This window comes from Mustela putorius, unplaced genomic scaffold, assembly GCF_011764305.1.
Source record: "Mustela putorius furo isolate JIRA1106 unplaced genomic scaffold, ASM1176430v1.1 tig00000695_pilon_pilon_pilon, whole genome shotgun sequence".
Taxonomy (NCBI): Eukaryota; Metazoa; Chordata; class Mammalia; order Carnivora; family Mustelidae; genus Mustela; species Mustela putorius.
In genome coordinates, this window is record NW_025421447.1 from 6,572,130 (window position 1) to 6,589,750 (window position 17,621).

The 17,621-nt window shown below is 61.3% G+C and overlaps 3 protein-coding genes and 1 long non-coding RNA gene across 12 annotated transcripts in view; 3 read left to right on the top strand and 1 right to left on the bottom strand.

Annotated features, from left to right (window-relative positions):
• The window catches only part of LOC106006606, a 54,891-nt gene extending 54,077 nt beyond the window's left edge, over positions 1 to 814 (bottom strand). For 2 of the 5 annotated variants that reach the window (XR_001180789.2, XR_001180788.2), the window contains exon 1: positions 483 to 811. This is a non-coding gene — a long non-coding RNA (uncharacterized LOC106006606). Of the gene's footprint in view, positions 1 to 482 lie in introns of all 5 variants that reach the window. The other 3 variants (XR_001180791.2, XR_001180790.2, XR_001180787.2) reach the window with 3 other exon arrangements.
• Positions 815 to 870: 56 nt separating this feature from the next.
• RNASEK (ribonuclease K) lies at positions 871 to 2,498 on the top strand. Its single transcript, XM_004760392.3, has 3 exons — positions 871 to 1,100; positions 1,700 to 1,776; positions 2,164 to 2,498. The coding sequence occupies exons 1-3, from the start codon at positions 1,023 to 1,025 to the stop codon at positions 2,303 to 2,305; spliced, it is 297 nt and encodes a 98-aa protein (XP_004760449.1). The 5' UTR covers positions 871 to 1,022; the 3' UTR covers positions 2,306 to 2,498.
• A 193-nt stretch (positions 2,499 to 2,691) lies between these two features.
• CUNH17orf49 (chromosome unknown C17orf49 homolog) lies at positions 2,692 to 5,430 on the top strand. 4 transcript variants are annotated; one of them, XM_045083239.1, is made up of 6 exons: positions 2,692 to 2,837; positions 3,040 to 3,134; positions 3,631 to 3,732; positions 4,398 to 4,588; positions 4,800 to 4,904; positions 5,159 to 5,430. In XM_045083239.1, the coding sequence occupies exons 1-6, from the start codon at positions 2,817 to 2,819 to the stop codon at positions 5,221 to 5,223; spliced, it is 579 nt and encodes a 192-aa protein (XP_044939174.1). In that variant the 5' UTR covers positions 2,692 to 2,816; the 3' UTR covers positions 5,224 to 5,430. The 4 variants fall into 4 exon arrangements, with proteins under 4 accessions (XP_044939174.1, XP_044939177.1, XP_044939176.1 ...); XM_045083240.1 differs by having other exon boundaries at positions 2,693 to 2,837; positions 5,163 to 5,430; XM_045083242.1 differs by lacking the exon at positions 4,800 to 4,904.
• A 5,165-nt stretch (positions 5,431 to 10,595) lies between these two features.
• BCL6B (BCL6B transcription repressor) lies at positions 10,596 to 16,855 on the top strand. Of its 2 annotated transcripts, none has more exons than XM_004760388.3 (9): positions 10,596 to 11,173; positions 11,650 to 11,840; positions 12,083 to 12,304; positions 12,415 to 12,762; positions 13,001 to 13,125; positions 13,900 to 14,064; positions 14,148 to 14,278; positions 14,396 to 14,533; positions 14,853 to 16,855. In XM_004760388.3, exons 1-9 carry the CDS (start codon positions 11,171 to 11,173, stop codon positions 14,967 to 14,969), a joined length of 1,440 nt encoding a protein of 479 aa, XP_004760445.1. In that variant the 5' UTR covers positions 10,596 to 11,170; the 3' UTR covers positions 14,970 to 16,855. The 2 variants fall into 2 exon arrangements, with proteins under 2 accessions (XP_004760445.1, XP_004760444.2); XM_004760387.3 differs by having other exon boundaries at positions 10,596 to 11,115.
• The last annotated feature ends 766 nt before the right edge of the window (positions 16,856 to 17,621 follow it).

Below are 17,621 nucleotides of genomic sequence, written 5' to 3' on the forward strand. Positions count from 1 at the left end.
GCCTCTCACTGCTGAAGCATACAAACTTTTCCCCCCCAAAGGGTGACCTATTCATGTTTTTAAAATACTGTGTACCCTCCCCTTATCCAAAGGACCTAGGGTCGGTCTCCTTGGTGTACACGGGGAGGCAAAGCGACACCGTTGCGTCCTCTCTCCTCTGTCCAACACGACCTGCAGGACCGCTCTCCCTCACCACTTGTTCTCTGTCTCTGCTCCCCCCGCACTCTTCCGAGCGCCCGCATTCTTCTGGACTCGGCCTCCAAAACCATGCAGCATTCTGTGATCGGGAACAAAATGGCACTTCATGGGACACCCCTGGGGCGAGGGACCCGCAGCCACTTGAAGACGCCCTGGCCACAGCGGTCCTCGGGAAGGCGCTCCTAACCCCCGCTCCCCGTCGGAACAGCTCTGCGCCAAGGCAGGGTGAGAAGACAAGAGACAGGGGAGTTCTTTCTCGCTGTCAGTCTCCGTGTCTCACTTACCACGACCCCGTCCAGGCCAGCACCCGAAACTAAGCCATCTGCGGGAAAACCCCGCGAGCTGCAAGCCTCCGCACCCAGCAGCCCATGGCCAGGGTAACCAGGCCGACGAGCCCCTCCCTCCCCACGCCCGGCGCCTGCGGGCTCCTCCTCACGTGACTTGCCTGGTTGGTCACGTGGCACGCCGGGTCCTCCCATTCCAGCCTGAAAGGTGGGGGACCAGAAACGGGAGGCGTTGCTGCTGCAACACCGCACCCCGGCTACAAGGGTCCTAAGGGGCTTCTGAGGGGCTGCTTCGGCCTCACACACCGCCTTTCCCTGCCGGAGATCAGGGAGGGCCCGGAGGCGCCCCGCGATCCCCCGCGGCCCCCCCGGCGCGATGGTTGGGGCCTGAGGCCACGCCCCCTTGGCGGCGCTCCCGGCTGCCCGTCCGCCGCGGCGCAAGCCTCCGGGTCCAGCTCGCTCTTCCCGGGCGCGTCCGGGCCTTCCTCTCGCCACCTTCCCGCTCCGCCCGCAGCTAGACGAACCCCGACCCCCTTCTTCATGGCGTCGCTTCTGTGCTGTGGGCCCAAGCTGGCCGCCTGCGGCATCGTCCTCAGCGCCTGGGGGGTGATCATGTTGGTGAGGGACCGCCCGGCGACGGCCGGACAGGGCCCGAGGGGCCCCGGTGTTGGAGGGCTGGAAGGCTGGGGGACTCCGGGCCTTAGAAGGCAGCAGGCAGGCCGGGGGGGTGGTCGATGCGCCGCTGGAGAAGGAGACAGCTGAGAGAGAGAAATGGGGAACTCGAGCGGGGCGGGGGTCGGGGGAGCCCTCGAGGTAAGAGGGAGAGGAGCTGGGCCCTTGAGAGATGCCTGCGCTGAGCGGAGGGCAGCGGGAATGGGGGGCGCTGCTTCCCGAATGGGCAGCCGCGGCCTTGTTTCCCCGGGGTGACCCGCCCCGCTCTGGGAAGAAATAGTACGTGAATCCACGACCCCCTCCTCCCTGTCCCATGACAACGCCGCCTCTGGAGAGGAGCACAGTCTGGCTTGCTCACTGTTCTGCCCTTGCACTGCCCCAGTCCTGGTGACGGAGTCCGAGCCCCGTAGCGGCCACCCCAGTCCCAGCGCGTTCCGGTGGCTCCCAGACCCGGGCGTTGTGGCAACATTAGAAGTGGGAGGAGCTTGGAGAGCGACCAGGTTGGGGGCTGGGGTTCAGGGAACCCGTTCGCTGCCTTTTTGCAGATCATGCTCGGAATCTTTTTCAATGTCCATTCGGCCGTGCTGATCGAGGACGTCCCTTTCACCGAGAAAGATTTTGAGTAAGTAGTCAGGTGGCAGAGGCGAGCCGGGGGCAGGGGGAGGTGGCCGAGGCCCCGAGTCGTAGGCGGGAGCTGCTGGTGGCGGGGTGGCCGGGTGCCTGGGCCCCGAGGCTGGAGAACTGAGTGCGCCGAGCTTTTCCTCTTAGCGCGCTCGGAGTCAGCCCCCGCGGCCCTCCGCAGCCTAGGTGCGGCTGCTTCGGTATTTTACTCGACATCCCTAGGCCGCAGTCCCCCTCCCGCCGGGGGCACGCGATCCTGGAACTCGCCCCGGAGGGTTGGAGGAAGCTTGAGTAACGCGAGTAAAAGCGCTTAGGCGGAGCCTGGCGCCCGGGAAAGGCCGGCCGCCACGAGTGCTGCTGACCCTTGTGTACCCCATGCCCGCCGCAGGAAGGACCCCCAGAAGATATATGACCTGTACGAGCGAGTCAGCTACAACTGCTTCATCGCCGCGGGCCTCTACCTCCTGCTCGGAGGCTTCTCTTTCTGCCAAGTCCGGCTCAACAAGCGCAAGGAGTACATGGTGCGCTAGCGCTCGGCTGGCCCCCCGTCCGCCCCCCTCTATTTAAAGACTCTCTCCAGGGGCTCGTGCCCCCGCCTCCGCCCCCATGCCGGCGCCCCCGGCGGAACTGAAGCCCTTGCTGGCCGGCGTCCTGGCCCCGCGCGGGGAGGCTGGGGTCGGCCGTCCCCGGTCCGTCCACAATAAAGCGGAACTGTCCTGCTGAGCCGTGTGTCTGTGCTTGGGGCCGGGGCGGGCGGGGGCGGGAGGGCTGCCGTGCGCCGCGAGCCGACACGCCGGCGGAAGTGGAGGGAAGCCGGGCCGGAAGTGAGGCGGCGTCCGGCCCTCGGGCCTCGCTCGGCGGGCGCCGCCGGAGCCACCGCGGCGGGCAAGGCGGGGAGCGGCCGCCGGGGAGCCAATCGGCCGCGGGGAGGGGCGGGACTTCCTGCGCGGGGGGCCCCAGCGGCTCGGTCGCCCGGCTCCGTGGTCCCCGGCTCGGCGGCGGCGGCGGCGGCGTCTCCTCCGTGGGGAGGCGCGCGGGGCCATGACGTCAGCGTCCACCAAGGTTCGGCCTCGCTCGCGGAGAGCGCTCCCTGGCGGCCGCGGGCGGGCGGCCCCATCCCCCTGCCGGCGGCGCCGGCTCTTCCGCCCGGGGCGGGGGGCGGGGGGCGGGGGCCAGGCGGGAGCCGCGCTGGGGTGGGGCCAGGGGCTCCGGGCGGGACGGCGCGGGGTGTGCGCGGCCCCCCGTGACGCCGCCCCGCCCCCAGGTCGGAGAGATCTTCTCGGCGGCGGGCGCCGCCTTCACGAAGCTCGGGGAGCTGACGATGCAGCTGCATCCCGTGGCCGACTCTTCCCCCGCGGGGTACGTGAGCCGGGCGGGCGCGCCGACTCGGCCACCGGCGCGGACGCTCTGGGCAGGGACAGGTGGCGGAGTGCCCTGCGCCGGGCGCCGCGCTGAGCGGGCGCGGAGACGCGCGGGTCGCGGGAGGCACGGCGGGTGCCCCCGCAGCCTGCGGCTCCCGACCCGGGCCCTGCGGGCTGACCTGAGCGCCGCTCGCCGCGATCGCGGTTCTGAGAGCCCCGCGGGTGGGGTTGCTTCCAGGGGGCCCCTCACGGCCGCGGCCGCCCGGGGCTCAGGCACAGGCAGGCTTTCCTTCGATCGTGGCTGTCGGGACAGGTGTGGTTGCGGTCCTCAGGATGCCCACAGGGCTTAAGGGGGAGGAAACCCTCTTTAGGGACCCACGGAAGGGACCCCAGGGACTGGAGGGAGGAGGCTGGCGGCTGTGGAATGCACTGCCTGTGGGCTGGCTGCACACCCCCCTCTTCCCACTTTCCTGTCCCCCTCTCCCCCCTGACAGTGCCAAGTGGACGGAGACGGAGATAGAGATGCTGAGGGCTGCCGTGAAGCGGTTTGGGGACGATCTTAATCACATCAGCTGTGTCATCAAGGAACGGACAGTGTGAGGGAGGGTGGCCGGCAGAGGAAGGGGGGTGGGCACCGTCTTCCTGCACACCCGTGGTCCATCATCCTGAGAACCCCCTTCCAACTCAACGGCCTTTCCTGCCTCGCTGCTAGTTGTGTTAGCAAGAGCTAGAGGACTGAGAATAAAAGAGTGGGTCAGAAGTTACTGAAATGCTGTCCTAACCAGGACCTTACGAGAGTTTTATTTCGGGTTGCCTTGAGATGCCCAGCAGCCGAGTTTGGTGATGAGAGTCCCCTGGCGGTTTACACAGCTCCTTCGAGCTGCTGCTGCGGTGTTTCTGGGGGTGCTGTAACACTGAACTAACTGATTGGAGTCTACTCCTAAGTCTCGGTCTGCCTGCGGGTCACCAGAGCTCACCTGGTAGCCTTGCGTGCCCCCACATCTGTCCCACAAGAGAAGTAGGACGCGGGCCTTCCCCACTGCACCGTTGAGGTAGTCCACTCTTCACATCCCGTCTGCCCTGAGTGTGTGCGAAGCTTCAGGAGAACACGAGAACCCTACCAATGGCTGGCGCCCTAACCTTGGTGCTCACGAAGGGCTCCCCAGTATTCCTTCACAATGGCCCGTTAGCCCTGCCCTTCCCCTCCCTTCTTCCCTCCCGCGCTCTGATGACTCCCTAACCTGCTCTCTCTTCTCTTCAGGGCCCAAATAAAGGCCACTGTGAAGCGCAAGGTTTACGAAGACTCCGGCATCCCTCTTCCAGCTGAGTCACCCAAGAAAGGACCCAAGAAGGTGCCCTCCGGTGTCCTGTCACCTCCTCCAGCTGCCCCTCTGCCAAGTGGCTCCAGTGTCCCTGAGGCCGGGGGGCCCCCCGTAAAGAAACAGAAGGCCGGTGAGGGCTGCCGAGTGGCTACCTGGGAGATCAAGGTCCTGTCTGAGGTTCAGGGAGAGAATCGGGTGGGTCAGAGAAGGACCCATCTCTTTCCCTTTCCCTGTCAGGGTTCCCTGAGAGTGGGTCAGGTGGCCGAGGGAGGGAGAGCTGGGGGACAGTCGGAGAACCTAGAACCTAGCTTATGCCGCGCCCCCCCGCCCCCGCTCCCCAGATGTGACACTCAGTGCTCTGAATGACTCGGATGCCAACAGCGACCTGGTGGATATTGAAGGGCTAGGAGAAACTCCTCCAGCCAAGAAACTCAACTTCGACCAGGGTAGGAGTCCTCCTCCTCCCACTCCCACACCAGCTGGAGGCGTGGGGGATGGTCTCCACAGGAGCCCCCTCCCCCGGTACAGAGGCTTGGGAAGAGCAGGTTCCCTGGTACCCTGTGCAGGACATTGGGTCAGCAAGGAGCCGGGGGCTCAGGGGAGGTGGGAGTGGTCTTGGAAGCAGGTGCTGGGGGGGGGGGTGTCTTGGAAGCGTACTTGGGGCTTGCTCCATCTCGGCCCATTTTGCTTCCTGTTCCAGACAGCCTGACCCTGGATTCTGGCCTTCTCATGACCTCTGCTGACCCTCCTTTACTCTCTCGCTGAGCCTCCCACCTCTGACCCCTCTCACTGTTCCCCCTGGACCTGTGGATCGCCCGGGACTCTGAGCAAGCCTGCACGAGAGGGACAGTCACAAGGCTGCTGGGGCCACACCGGCCACGCCGTTCCTGTACGTGCATCTGCCCCCAAACCCCTCTGACCTCCACCTGATGGACTTTTTTATACAGAAAACAATAAAGATTGCCTTCTCCACCTGGTGCCTGCAGCGTCACGTGATTGGGGCACGGTGGGCGAAGGCCTCCCTCCTGAGGCCCCGGGGCTCGGCCCCTCCCCGCAGGTCTACCACCCTGCCTGGAGCAGCACAGCCCATATTGGCAGACTCTGTGCCCAGTGCCAATATTTCTGTGCTGCTAGAGCCAGGGGAGCTGGGTGTGGGCAACAAAGACTCCAGTCCACTCTCCGGAGGCCGAGCCTAATCCCAGGACCTCTGGCAGTCCGTATTCCTGAGGCCGTCCCGGGGAGTTGAGAGGGGCCATTTCCAGTGCTCCCAGGACCACCCCCCCCCGCCCCCCAGCTCACAAGAAGGCCCAGATGTTTTCTGTGTCGCTTCTCCAGGGTGGCCTCCCGGGGCCAGGCCTCGGCGGTGCCTCCCCCACCCTCGCTCTAACACCACAGTGTGGTTTGGACGTGGCCACAGAGCCGTGCAAACCACAGTGTGCTGCTGGGGCGGGAGCAGGACTGGGGTGGCTTGAGAGGAAGGGAGCACAAGATGGTGCCGTGAAGACCCCCACCACCAGGAGCGGGGACCTAGAGAAGGCTCAGAAGGCATACACGGCCCCAAGAAGGGTTGCGGGGGCAATGAGGAACCGGGGTGAGGAGCTGGCAGGCCACAGGAGGGAGAGGGGCCTAAGGGCTGAGCCCGCCGTGGGATACGACTGGAACCACCTTCCCTCCGTAGCAACTCTGCTCAGGGGACCCCTTGGGTGGGGTCAGAGGCAGAGGAAACGGGATGACCGGGGGGGCCACACACTGCCTCCCGACTCAGCAAGGGCAGGGACCCAAGGCTTCCTGTGTCCGTCCCTCCCCTCCCTGGGTCAGAACCCAAGAGAAAGCAAGGAGAGACAGAAGGCCAAGGACAGCAGGGTTGGGAGTTGGCAGTCCAGAGGTGGTGGGGCCGGAACATGGTGGGGAGAGGGGGGCCGGAAGTCGCCCTGGGCCCTGGGCCTGCCACAAGATGGAGGCCAAAGGCAGGAAATGGAGGCCAGGGGGAAAGGGGAGCAGCAGGGCCCAGGAAGAGGGCTGTCTGGACCTGGGGGCCAGGTACTCAACCCCCAGCACTGTTCCCACTCCCCACCGCCCCCCAGGGCCCACACCCGACCCCCCATGACAACCCCCATCAGCCCATCCACCAGGCCCAGGAAGGCGGGCCCACCCCAGAAAGCCACGTTTAAGCTGAGACAAACATGGCTCTCCCCACCCCCACCCTAGGCCTTCCCTCAGCCTTTCCCTCCTGACCAGGACATGATTTTTAAAAGCACCCCACAGAAAGCAAACTCCAAGGGCCAAAATTCCTTCCACAAATCAAAATAACACCTTCTGCAAACCAAAAGTTTTCCTCCTACCTCCCATGCCGCCCTGTACCACCCCCCCGCCGACACACCCCCCAAAACTCTTAGCAATCAGAAAGATCTAAGATGGTGGGTGTAAGCAGTCTTTTTAGGCCCCGGGGGACGCCGGACCCCCTCCCTCGAAACCCCTGTCTGTCCTGCCCCAAAGCCTCCCAAGGCCTTCTGCTCCTGACTCCAACCTCCACGGCCCCCCCAAACTCAGCAGCTGCCCCCAGCTCCCAATCTCGGCAGAGCCTTTGTGGGGGTGAGACAGAGATGAAACACTGTGCTAACGGCTGGGGACGTTGGGGGGGCTTCTGATCTTAGCCTTTGGTTTCTATCTGGGGGACTGCGGTTCGGGGCATAAGGGAAAGCCTCTCCGATCATCCCCCCAGTTCCAAGACTGACAAAGCCCAACCCCACCCCAGCACGCACCTCCAAGCCTCCCCCCCAACCGCCACGTCTCTCCTGAAAACAGGGGACACTTTCCTCCCCACTTACCTCAGCTACTCTCCCCTGAGATCCTGGTCCCCTATTTTGAAGGGAGCAAAATTTGGGGTGCATCCCTCACATTTGGGGTGCAGGAGAAAGGAGCCGCCCCAGTCGCATCGCTGGCCTCCTTCCTTTCGGCTGGCTCAGGGAGTGGGGAGTGCCCTAGGGAGGGGGGACCCCCATAAGAGAGCTCAGAAGGGGGTTCCTCCATTCCCAGTCAGAATTGGGGACACCCCCCCAAACCCGTCCCAGCCCATCCGTCTCCAACTCGGCGGGAGAGGCAGCTGCAATGCCCCAGTCAGATTCCCCCAACACTACATTCCTCACCCCATCTAGAGGGGTCCCGGGGGCCCCAAAAAATCCCAAAAAAATCTAGGATGTTGGCAGGACGGTCCTGGACTAGCACCCCAAATTTGGGGTCCTCAGATACCCCCGTTTTTTCAGGAAAATTCCGTCTTTCACCTGCCTCCCGCCAGCCCTGCTCTGTCCCGATGCCAATTTTGGAAGTCACTCCCTCCTTCCTCCTCCCCGTCTCTCCAGGCCCCCCCCCCCCCGCTCGGGGGCGAGGGTCCAGGAAACCTGGCTTCCAGACCGGGGGGCACTCCTCGAAGGGCCAAGGGCCAGGAGGTCAAGCTCATAGCCCCAGTCTTAGGGAAGCAGGAAAGCCCGATCCTCCCCTCCCCTCCCCCCTGGCTGGTCTCCGTGGTGGTTTAAGGAAAGCCTGGAGGATTGGAATCTGCCATTGCTGTTGCACAGGCAGGTTTTTTGCCTTGGGTTGGGGGGGTGGGCGGTGGGAGGGAGGGAGGGGAGGAGAGCCGGAGAGAGCAGGGACCCAGGCGTGCAGAGCTGGCCTGGCTTACCCCCTCGCCCCTACTGCCGTGGGGCACCCCTCCCCCCACCCACCTCACCCACATTCCCAGGCCTCCGTCTGCTTTCTGTTTGGGGCTCTCACCCTGGAAACACAGGGTGCAAGAATCACTTCCTTGCACCCCTCCACCACCTCTCCTTGCCAAAGTTCCAACAGCACTGTCCTAGTCAGGGGTGTTCCCGTTACCACGGGCTACCCCATCCCCCCCATCTTCCCAGAAAGTGAGGTGTGCTCCCTTAAGAAATTGGGGTTCAGAGTCTGAAACTGCCTTCTCTCCGTCAGATCTATCCAGGTCACATAGAAATAAGAGGAGATCCACTACCAACTACCTTTCCAAATTTCTCCCTTCAAGTCCTGGGCATAATTGGGGGTTCAGTAAAGAAAGAGACTTCTAGAATCTGGGGTGAGAGGGAGCTAGCTATAAGCAAAGGACATCCCAAACCAGCTTCATGCTCCAAATTAAGTGAACCCCCAAATCAGGCTCACCTTACGACCCATCCCTCGGCTTCATCAAATACATCCAAAAAGTGACAAAACACCCCCAAATAATGACACCCCAAAACTTTAGTCTCCTACCCTGCGCCCTCACCTTGCTTCTCCCCCTGGGAAAAGCTTCGTGGCTATCTATGTATACACAGGCCACTCTGCCTTCAAAGTAAGTTTCCACAACATTCAAGTACCAAGGTCTGTTTCCCCTCAATGACCCACAATCACACACAAGGCCTTCAAACCCGCTCCCAGCTTCCTATTACGTTCCACCTCAAGCTAACAAAAAACGCCAGATTGAATTTCATGTTCCCCCAAATCTAACCCCAGCCTTGAAACGTACATGGCTTCCCAAAACAGACTGTACCCCCAAATCAGCATGACTACTCTACTTGAAATCAGATTGTCCATACACACCAATGACTATCAATCCGCAACACAAAACCCTCATCGACCTCCCGAAGCACGCCTAGCAGGTTGTCCTGACATTCCAAGATGACAATCTCCAGATTATGGGGGTCAGGGTCCCCAAAACTAATGCAGCTTCAAAATCAGCTCCCTGCCTCAAACGTACCATGGAGCTCAGGGTCAGGCCTTCTGAGTGCAGCCCCCAGTGCCCAGAACGATCCTACTAACTCAACCCATAAAAAACATATACTCCACAGCAGACCAGGTAACCCAAAATCAACTCCACCCTGATACCAAAGGGAACCCCCTGTCGGACTCCCACCTCCAGACTCAGCAGAGGTCACAGTAACCCTCACATACAAAAGCCACAGCATGGTCCTGAATCCCGAGGGGTCCCGGATTCCCAATTTCTCCGCAGTTCTTTCCTGCACCCAAATAAAGACACCCTCGGGTCAGATAAAGACACCGCAGGCCCGTAGGCAGCTCCATGGATAATGGCCAGTCATTCCCAGACACCTATGGACTCTCTTGAACCCAATGCAAGTCCTGCTTCACAGCTAGAACTCAGCTCTGCACCCCTCCTCCAAATAAACATCGCGTCCCCCCCACCTCTCCCCAAACAAAATATGAGGGTGGGACTCGTGCCCATCTCCCAGATCAGGAACCTCCAATTAGGGTTATCGGTGATCGGGCCCCTCCTGCCCTGTCTCTCTCCTTTTACCCCTGAGGCCCTCCCTGATTTTCCCTCTCTCTGTCCATCCCACCCAACCCTCAGATTAATGTTCGCTAAAAATCCACCTCTACCGACAGATAACAGGGTATAGCTTCATGAGAAAAGAGAACCCTGAGCTCCCAGGGCTCAGACCCCACTCCTGGTCCCACCACTTCCCTTGCTCCCAGAGCCCACGGATTTCTCACCCCAGATTAGGAACCCCAGCCTCGGAGGGAAGTCCCCTCTGTCGCCTAACTCTCCCTCCCTCCGCCCAGCCTTCGTCCCCCCCACCACACCCCCCAGGAGACAGAGGAACAAAATCAACCAGCGCAAAGGGGAGGAGGACGAAGGCGTCCGCCTCTGAGACCGAATGGATCCTGCGCCCCGGTCCGAGTGGACCCCAGCCGGGTGGAGACGGCAAGGCGAGGCTAGTGCTCGTCCGCCCCCTCGTGGAAGGAGTCGAGCATTGCGGGGGGTTTGCCTACTTGCCGCGCTGGACCGGGGCGTCCCGCCAGCCTCCGAGCGTAGCCGACGGGCGGGTGCCCGAGGCCCTTAGTGAGCTGGGACTGGGGGAGGGCGAGCGGGCTTTGGGCGGGAGTCTGTGTCTCTGGATCCCTACAAGGATTCAGAAAGGAATCGGGAGCGAGAGTCCGGACGCCCAGGTCTCCTGAGCGTCTCTCGGCCCCCAGCCGGGGCTTTCCCCACCTCCTCGAGGGGAAGCAGCTGGCGGAGCCGTCCGGTCTCAGGACAATGGAAGGAAACGAACTAGAAATCATATCCGTCCCCTCCCCGCCCCGCCCGATCAGAGCCCCCCTTTCTGCAGGCCCTGCTAGAGGACCCTGTCATTCGCACCGCGCCCTCCCGCTGTCTGGGACCCCACGCGAGTGCGCCGGGGCCTCCCCAAACCGGGTGCCCCGTTGGGTTCCCCTTTATCTCCCCTGACACCGTCCGTGGGAAGGGGGAATTCCGCTGTATTCACTCTCCAGTTGACAGGCACCCCCCTTTCAAAAGCCAACACACGGATTTTCGCTGCCTCCGGCCCCTCGACGACCCGGGTCGCCCCTATTTCCAATATCGCTATCCCCTCCCCAGTGCCAGTGTCCCCTCGCCGGTCCCACTTTACGTGGCCCGAGACCCCTTACGTTACGACCACCCAGGGTTTCTGAGGTCCCGCCCTCTGGCCGGAGACCCCGCCCCGGGCTCGCCATCTGGAGAGCGAGGGAGGAAGGAAGGATACAGACCCAGGCGTTCACCCCACCTCCACCCCCGCCCCCGCCATCCCGGCCAGATAAAGGAGCCGACGCCAGGAGGGGAGCGAGACCCCGCCCCCCGAGAAGAACGGCCGCAGCCCCTGCGGGACGGGGGTAAGAACGACGGACCGAGGGAGCCGGACTCCTGGGTTCCCGAAAAGGGTTGCTGATGGTAGGAAGATTGAGGCCCGGTGCTTGGGCTGAACTAGGGGTCCGGGACCAGACAGGAGTGGAATTCTGTGCTTCAGAGAGGGTGCCTGGGTGGGATTTAGAGGGGTGTGGACGCGGGCCGCCCGGGGTGCCCGGGCCGGTCGGACACCTGAGACTGAGGCGCGCGGTGAGGCTGAGGGGAGCGGGGTGCTGCTGCGGCACGAGCAGTCGAGCCGAGGGCGCCGTGGGCCAGACTCCCCACGCAGGCCGTCGATGCCGCGGCGTGGGAACATCCACCCTGCGCGGGCACAGTGGAGTCTAGCCGGGAGGCGAGCGCCGGTGGGCTGGGGGCGGAAAGCACTAGACGGACTCCATGAGGCTGCACGAGCCGGGCTGGGGGGCTCGGCCCGGGCTGCACGTCGGCCGGAGGAGCGAACTGCGGAGGGAAGGTGTCTGAGCACCGCCCGGGTCGCTGAGCCCTTTCCCCGGCACCCGCAGGCCTGCGTCGCCATGGGTTCCACCGGCGCTCCGGAGGGCGCGCTGGGATACGTGCGCGAGTTCACCCGCCACTCCTCCGATGTGCTGGGCAACCTTAACGAGCTGCGCCTGCGCGGGATCCTCACCGACGTCACCCTGCTGGTCGGAGGGCAGCCCCTGCGAGCTCACAAGGCGGTTCTTATCGCCTGCAGGTTCGAGGAGGGTCTTGGGGGGGCGTGGGGCGGGACCAATGGGAAAGGGTGGCGTCATAAGGTCCTCGGGAGGGGATCCGGGAGGGGATCCGGAGCCAAGCCTTCTGGGAGCAGGAGGCTGAGCGTCGAGTGGAGCGCGTCGGGGAACTGGGGGGATGATGGGGAGGAGATGGAGCTTCCTCTTGTTGCGTATGTTGGTGGATTCCTCGGGCCCTGACGTAGCCTATCTGCCTTCTCTGCAGTGGCTTCTTCTATTCGATTTTCCGAGGCCGCGCAGGCGTGGGGGTGGACGTGCTCTCCCTGCCCGGGGGCCCCGAAGCCGGAGGCTTCGCTCCTCTCCTGGATTTTATGTACACGTCACGCCTACGCCTCTCTCCTGCCACTGCACCGGCGGTCCTCGCGGCCGCCACCTACTTACAGATGGAACACGTGGTCCAGGCCTGCCACCGTTTCATCCAGGCCAGGTGAGGGGGCCCCCACTCCGTGTCCTCTGTTGAGTGAGGTGGCATCCCAGGTGTCACGGGTAGAGGTCAAGATCAGGAAGGAGCACTAATATCCATCACACTTTTCCCAGCTATGAACCTTTGGGCATCTCCTTGCGGCCTTTGGAGGCGGAACCCCCGAGGCCCCCAACGGCCCCTCCACCAGGCAGCCCCAGGCGCTCTGAAGGGCATCCAGACCCACCTACCGAATCTCGCAGCTGCAGTCAAAGGTCCCCCAGCCCAGGCAGCCCAGACCCCAAGGCCTGCAACTGGAAAAAGTACAAGTTCATCGTGCTAAACTCTCAGGCCGCCCAAGCAGGGAGCCTGGCGGGGGAGAGGAGTGCTGGTCAACTGTGCCCCCAAGCCAGGCTCCCCAGCGGCGACGAGGCTTCCAGCGGCAGCGGCAGTGAAGAAGGACCCATTCCCGGTCCCCAGAGCAGGTACAGACCCTGGAACCTCAAGAACTGGCAGAGGCTGGCCTGAGCTGGGAGATCAGGAGCCAGGAGGGAGGGGGTGGGACTTCCAAAGCACCACCAGTTCTGGCTCACTGGTCAGTGTTGGCTAACCTCCAGAGGGTAAGCCAGCCTCTGACTCCGAATTCTCCAGGCCAGAATGCCTCCCCCCACCCCCCAATAAAATCTCTCCTAATCCTTTTCTCTGGGCTTGCCACCTGCCTAGGCTCTCTCCATCTGCTGTCACGGGACACTTCAAATGTGGGGCTCCAGTCAATAGCCCCCACCTCCTCACAGCCCCGGCTCAAGAGACCCCTGCATCGCAGTCTGGGCGGGCTTGTCCGCCACCAGGTCAGAGCCCTTCCTTTTACCACTGCCCTTGGCTTTTCTCCTCAGGCTGCTCAAGGCCAGTTTGGGCTAAAAGGAAAGGCCGGTCCCAATTACTGCAAACTGGAATCACCTCGGGAGCTCTTAACAACCCCATTGCCCAGGTCACATCCCACAGATCAGAGTGTCTGGATGTGGGAGCCAGGAATCAGTATTTCTTTTAAAGCTTCCAATGAGCCGCCAAGTTTGGGAACTTCCGGCCTATTCCCATCAGGGCTGAGTGGTGGGCCCAGGCTTGGCAGGGCCTCTCTGGCAAGCTGTCGAGCAGAGCAGTGGTCCAAGAGAGGAGAGAGAACAGAATCTTAACACAGCACCTGGGACCTCTACCTACCACCACCACTATTTTTTTTAAAGATTTTATTTATTTATTTGACAGAGATCAAAGTAGGTAGAGAGGCAGGCAGAGAGAGGAAGGGAAGCAGGCTCCCTGCTGACCAGAGAGCCCGATGCGGGGCTCGATCCCAGGACTCTGGGATCATGACCTGAGCGGAAAGCAGAGGCTTTAACCCACTGAGCCACCCAGGCGCCCCCACCACCACTATTGAAGAGATTAGCAGAGTAGTCTGAAGTCAGACAGACACGAAGTCAGATCCTGGCTTGGCCTCTTATGAACCATGGGACCTTGAGTAAGTCGAATGAGCTCCAGAGCCTTAACAGTAAGTTGGGGGGAAAGAAAACCCACTAGGAGTGTGGCTTGAGGACTCACTGGAATTGTCACTACCCACCCCCCCCTCCCAGGAAGTGAACCGTTCAGCTGCCAGAACTGTGAGGCAGTCGCTGGGTGCTCATCAGGGCTGGACCCCTTGGCTCCCGGGGAGGAGGACAAGCCCTACAAATGTCAGCTCTGCCGGTCTGCCTTCCGCTACAAAGGCAACCTGGCCAGTCACCGCACGGTGCACACAGGTAAGGGAGGAGAAAGTCCCGGCCCTCGTGCTCGCGGGCGTCCTAAGGCCGAGGACCTGATCTCCAGGCTTCCCTGCCCTCAGGGGAGAAGCCCTACCACTGTTCCATCTGCGGAGCCCGCTTTAACCGGCCAGCCAACCTGAAGACGCACAGCCGCATCCATTCGGGAGAGAAGCCCTACAAGTGTGAGACCTGCGGCTCGCGCTTCGTGCAGGTGCGGGGCGCGTCTGGGAGCCGGCTCCCGGCAGATCTGCCAGAGGGCGGGGCTCGCCGTCGGGGACTGGGGGTGTGCCTCTCGGACGCGCGGTCTGAGGTCCCCCTGCCTTCCCAGGTAGCGCATCTGCGCGCGCACGTGCTGATCCACACCGGGGAGAAGCCCTATCCTTGCCCTACCTGCGGCACTCGCTTCCGCCACCTACAAACCCTCAAGAGCCACGTTCGCATCCACACGGGGGAGAAGCCCTACCACGTGAGTGCGGGACCTGGCCTGGCTCTTACCTGGGGGCGGGGCTCCCGGAGCTCTCCGAAGTGGGCGGAGTCCTGGAAGATAATGGGCGGGGCCGGGGCTGGGACGCGCGCGCGCATAGAAGTTAGGCTCCGGACTGGGCCTCGTCCGGGGGGCGGAGCTAGGAATGGAAGGGGCGGGGCCTAGCTCTACGGCCCCAGAGGAGGACCTAGGGAGACGCGAGGACCGAGGAGCCGCTCTCCCGCGGAGAGCTGGCCTGGACGGCTGTCCCTCCGGGGTGGTTGGAGAGGGGGCGGGAGCTGACCTGGCTGTCCCCGTACAGTGCGACCCCTGCGGCCTGCATTTCCGGCACAAGAGTCAGCTGCGCCTGCATCTGCGCCAGAAGCATGGAGCGGCGACCAACACCAAAGTGCACTACCACATTCTGGGGGGGCCCTAGCTGCGCGCGCCGGCCGGATCCCACGAGCTTCCCGGACACCCGGAGAGCTGCGGGCTTGGGCGTGGGGGGCGTGCGAGGCCCCTCGGGTGTCAGAAACAGCCACCACCTTGAATTCTCGCTGGGGAGAGCAGGGGTGGCAGGTCCGCTCTTGATCTGCCTCCGTTTTGCTGGTCAAAACCTCTTCCCCACAATCCAAGTTGTTTCCGAGGAGACAGCCAGATGGGAGCTGCGGGTGGCGGGGCAGGCAGGGGGGCAGGGGGGAGGCTGGAGAGACGGCCCTCCACCTGCAGCGCCCCTCTCCTTTGGTTTCTTTGTAAATATAATTTATTGAGGCCTGTGGGTGGCACCAGGGCCTTCATCCCATGGCATTTCCCACATCCCCCTTCCAGAAGTGTGATCCAAGGTGGCCTGAAGCACAAGTGTGTGGGGTCACAGCTCTGCTGGCAGAGATGAGCACTTGGCTGTTTCCTTTGGCTTGACTGTTTCATGTGTTTGCTTGTGGTAACTTCATCTTCAGAGTTGTTTCTCCTGTCTGTGTGCTTGTCCGTGCTTTGGGAATGGAGAAAGGGTCTCTCTGTATACTGTCCCTCCCAGTCCTAGGTCTGGAACCTTATTTGTTCTAGGGCAGCTCTGGGGACATGTGGGGTTGTGGAATTGGGTCAGGAACCCTCTTTGGTATTCTGGGTATTGTAGGTTCTCTAGCGGGCTAGAACTGCATATAAACTCCCCTCTAGTTCCAAGACTTAGAGGACCATTTTTTGGTTTTGTTTTTGTCTTTGTCTTTGGTGAGCCGGAAATGGAGGTCTGGTCACCTCGGTATGGCTCCACTGTGTCGATCTGCCATGCGCTCGGCTTTAGTTGAGCTCAGAATCCTCCCCCTGGGGCCTGTTCTCAGCACTGGGTTGATCCCTTCCTTATCAGAGATGACACAGCCTTTTCTGATTCTGCCCAGACTCAAAGAATGCTATGACCTATGGGAGAATTATTAAACTCTATCTTGACTAAGAGATAAAGAGCCGTGACCAGTCCTTAACTGTAGAGGTGTCTGGGTTCCAATGTTCCTTGGGGTTCTCTCTACCTGAGACAAGTTCCTTCTTCATTTAGTGGGTTTTTGGACATCATCTGGCAAGTGTCCAGATTTCAGAAACTTCTTTCCCTCTAGAAGTTACAGGCACCTGGTATCTTTCTTACCTTAGAAAAGCTAGTTCTGTGACCTGGCCTTCCTGTCACTGCATTCCTGTCTGGAACTGGTGAATGCACTAGAACCTTCCACAGGGAGAGAAAAGGGGCTGAGTTCCTTTCTGGATTTGCTGTAGTTTGTGATTATGATTGGGATTACTGCTGGGATTAGAGATTTACAAGATTTAGAAAGTAATTGACTGGTGGTCCTTCTAGTTGACCAAGTATGTCTGGGTAGGATTAAGAGGTTGGTTGAGGGGCACAGTCTCCACTGTAGGTCAGGTAAGTAGAAAGTTGGGAATGGGGTTGCCTCTTAACCTGATGGAATGTCTGGAATGTGAGATGATACTCTGAAGCCTTCATTTACAGTCCTTCCCCTGCTGTCTTGGGACCTGTTTGATTGTGGGGTATGGATGGAGGGTAAGGGGCACTTTGAAATTTGCAAGGTGGGCTTCCATGAGCTGGGTCAGGACTAATCGCTGCCACTTGAGGACCAGCGAGAAAGCAACTTTTCTTTATCATTCCCTCTTGCTCCCCACTGCAGAACGGAAGCAGGGAGAGATCACAACAGAGAGATACTAGAAGGAACCATGATTGATTTTTTTTTTCCCCTAGTTGGATGGGCAGGTGGAGGTCGCTCGTAGGGGTGGAAATGTTAGATCTTGCAAGATTTGAATCTTGGAATAAAGATGACTCTCTGTGCTGCCTACTGTGTCCCGGGTTATTGCCTGGGAGGATCTGGGAATGGGGTGAAACGTGGCGGGGGGGTAGGGTTCTTCCCTCCTAGATCCCGTCTCGTGTTCTGTGCCCATTCAACTGCCCCATTCCATCAGACGCTTCAGATAGACCTTGTTCTCCCCTGCCCTTGCCTTCCAGCTCATTGTGTAGGAACCAGTGACTTCATGAAGTTTCTCCGGAGCCACCTGCATCCTGTGGCTCTGAAGTCACTTCCTGCCCGAGGTGTGGAGGCAGCAGGGAGAAACCAGGAAGCCACTAATAATACCTTGAGTTTGGGGGATGCATCCGTGCAGGAATCTGAATGCTTGGGACAACCCCCCCCCCCCAACACCACCACCAGCGCCCCCTAAGGAAAATGGACAGGACTTGGGTCCCCTGAGGACAGAAGAGCATGCAGATGGCAGGGAGAAGGTGAAGCCTGTGGTCAGGCCCCTCTACCCCTCCCCCCCAGGCCGCTCTGCCCCTCCCCCAGCAATGGGGCCTTGGAATCTACCCAGCACCCAGGCAGTGCTTCTCTCCCACCCTTTCCCTGTCCCGTTGTGTCCTGGGTGTGCATCTCTGTTAGGCTGGGGGGCAGAGGGTCACAATTCTGTTAAGTTCCCTCCCTTTTCAGACTTAAAATTCCTCATCTGGGGAATAAGTCTATTAACATGGTCTTCAGTTCCTGCCCACATTTACAGTGTGGGGTTTTGTTTCTCCATCTTAAAACTCATGACCTAGATTAGAGCTATTTCT

What these genes read in the sequence shown, in the direction of transcription:
- BCL6B (XM_004760388.3), top strand. An exon ending in CACCGTTTCATCCAGGCCAG is followed by an intron (nt 12,305 to 12,414) that starts GTGAGGGGGCCC and finishes CACTTTTCCCAG; the next exon opens with CTATGAACCTTTGGGCATCT. An exon ending in CGGGGGAGAAGCCCTACCAC is followed by an intron (nt 14,534 to 14,852) that starts GTGAGTGCGGGA and finishes GTCCCCGTACAG; the next exon opens with TGCGACCCCTGCGGCCTGCA.
- CUNH17orf49 (XM_045083239.1), top strand. Translation starts at nt 2,817, where the DNA reads ATGACGTCAGCGTCCACCAAG. An exon ending in GCCGACTCTTCCCCCGCGGG is followed by an intron (nt 3,135 to 3,630) that starts GTACGTGAGCCG and finishes CCCCCCTGACAG; the next exon opens with TGCCAAGTGGACGGAGACGG. An exon ending in CGTAAAGAAACAGAAGGCCG is followed by an intron (nt 4,589 to 4,799) that starts GTGAGGGCTGCC and finishes CCCGCTCCCCAG; the next exon opens with ATGTGACACTCAGTGCTCTG.
- RNASEK (XM_004760392.3), top strand. Translation starts at nt 1,023, where the DNA reads ATGGCGTCGCTTCTGTGCTGTGGGCCCAAGCTGGCCGCCTGCGGCATC. An exon ending in CCTGGGGGGTGATCATGTTG is followed by an intron (nt 1,101 to 1,699) that starts GTGAGGGACCGC and finishes GCCTTTTTGCAG; the next exon opens with ATCATGCTCGGAATCTTTTT. An exon ending in TTCACCGAGAAAGATTTTGA is followed by an intron (nt 1,777 to 2,163) that starts GTAAGTAGTCAG and finishes TGCCCGCCGCAG; the next exon opens with GAAGGACCCCCAGAAGATAT.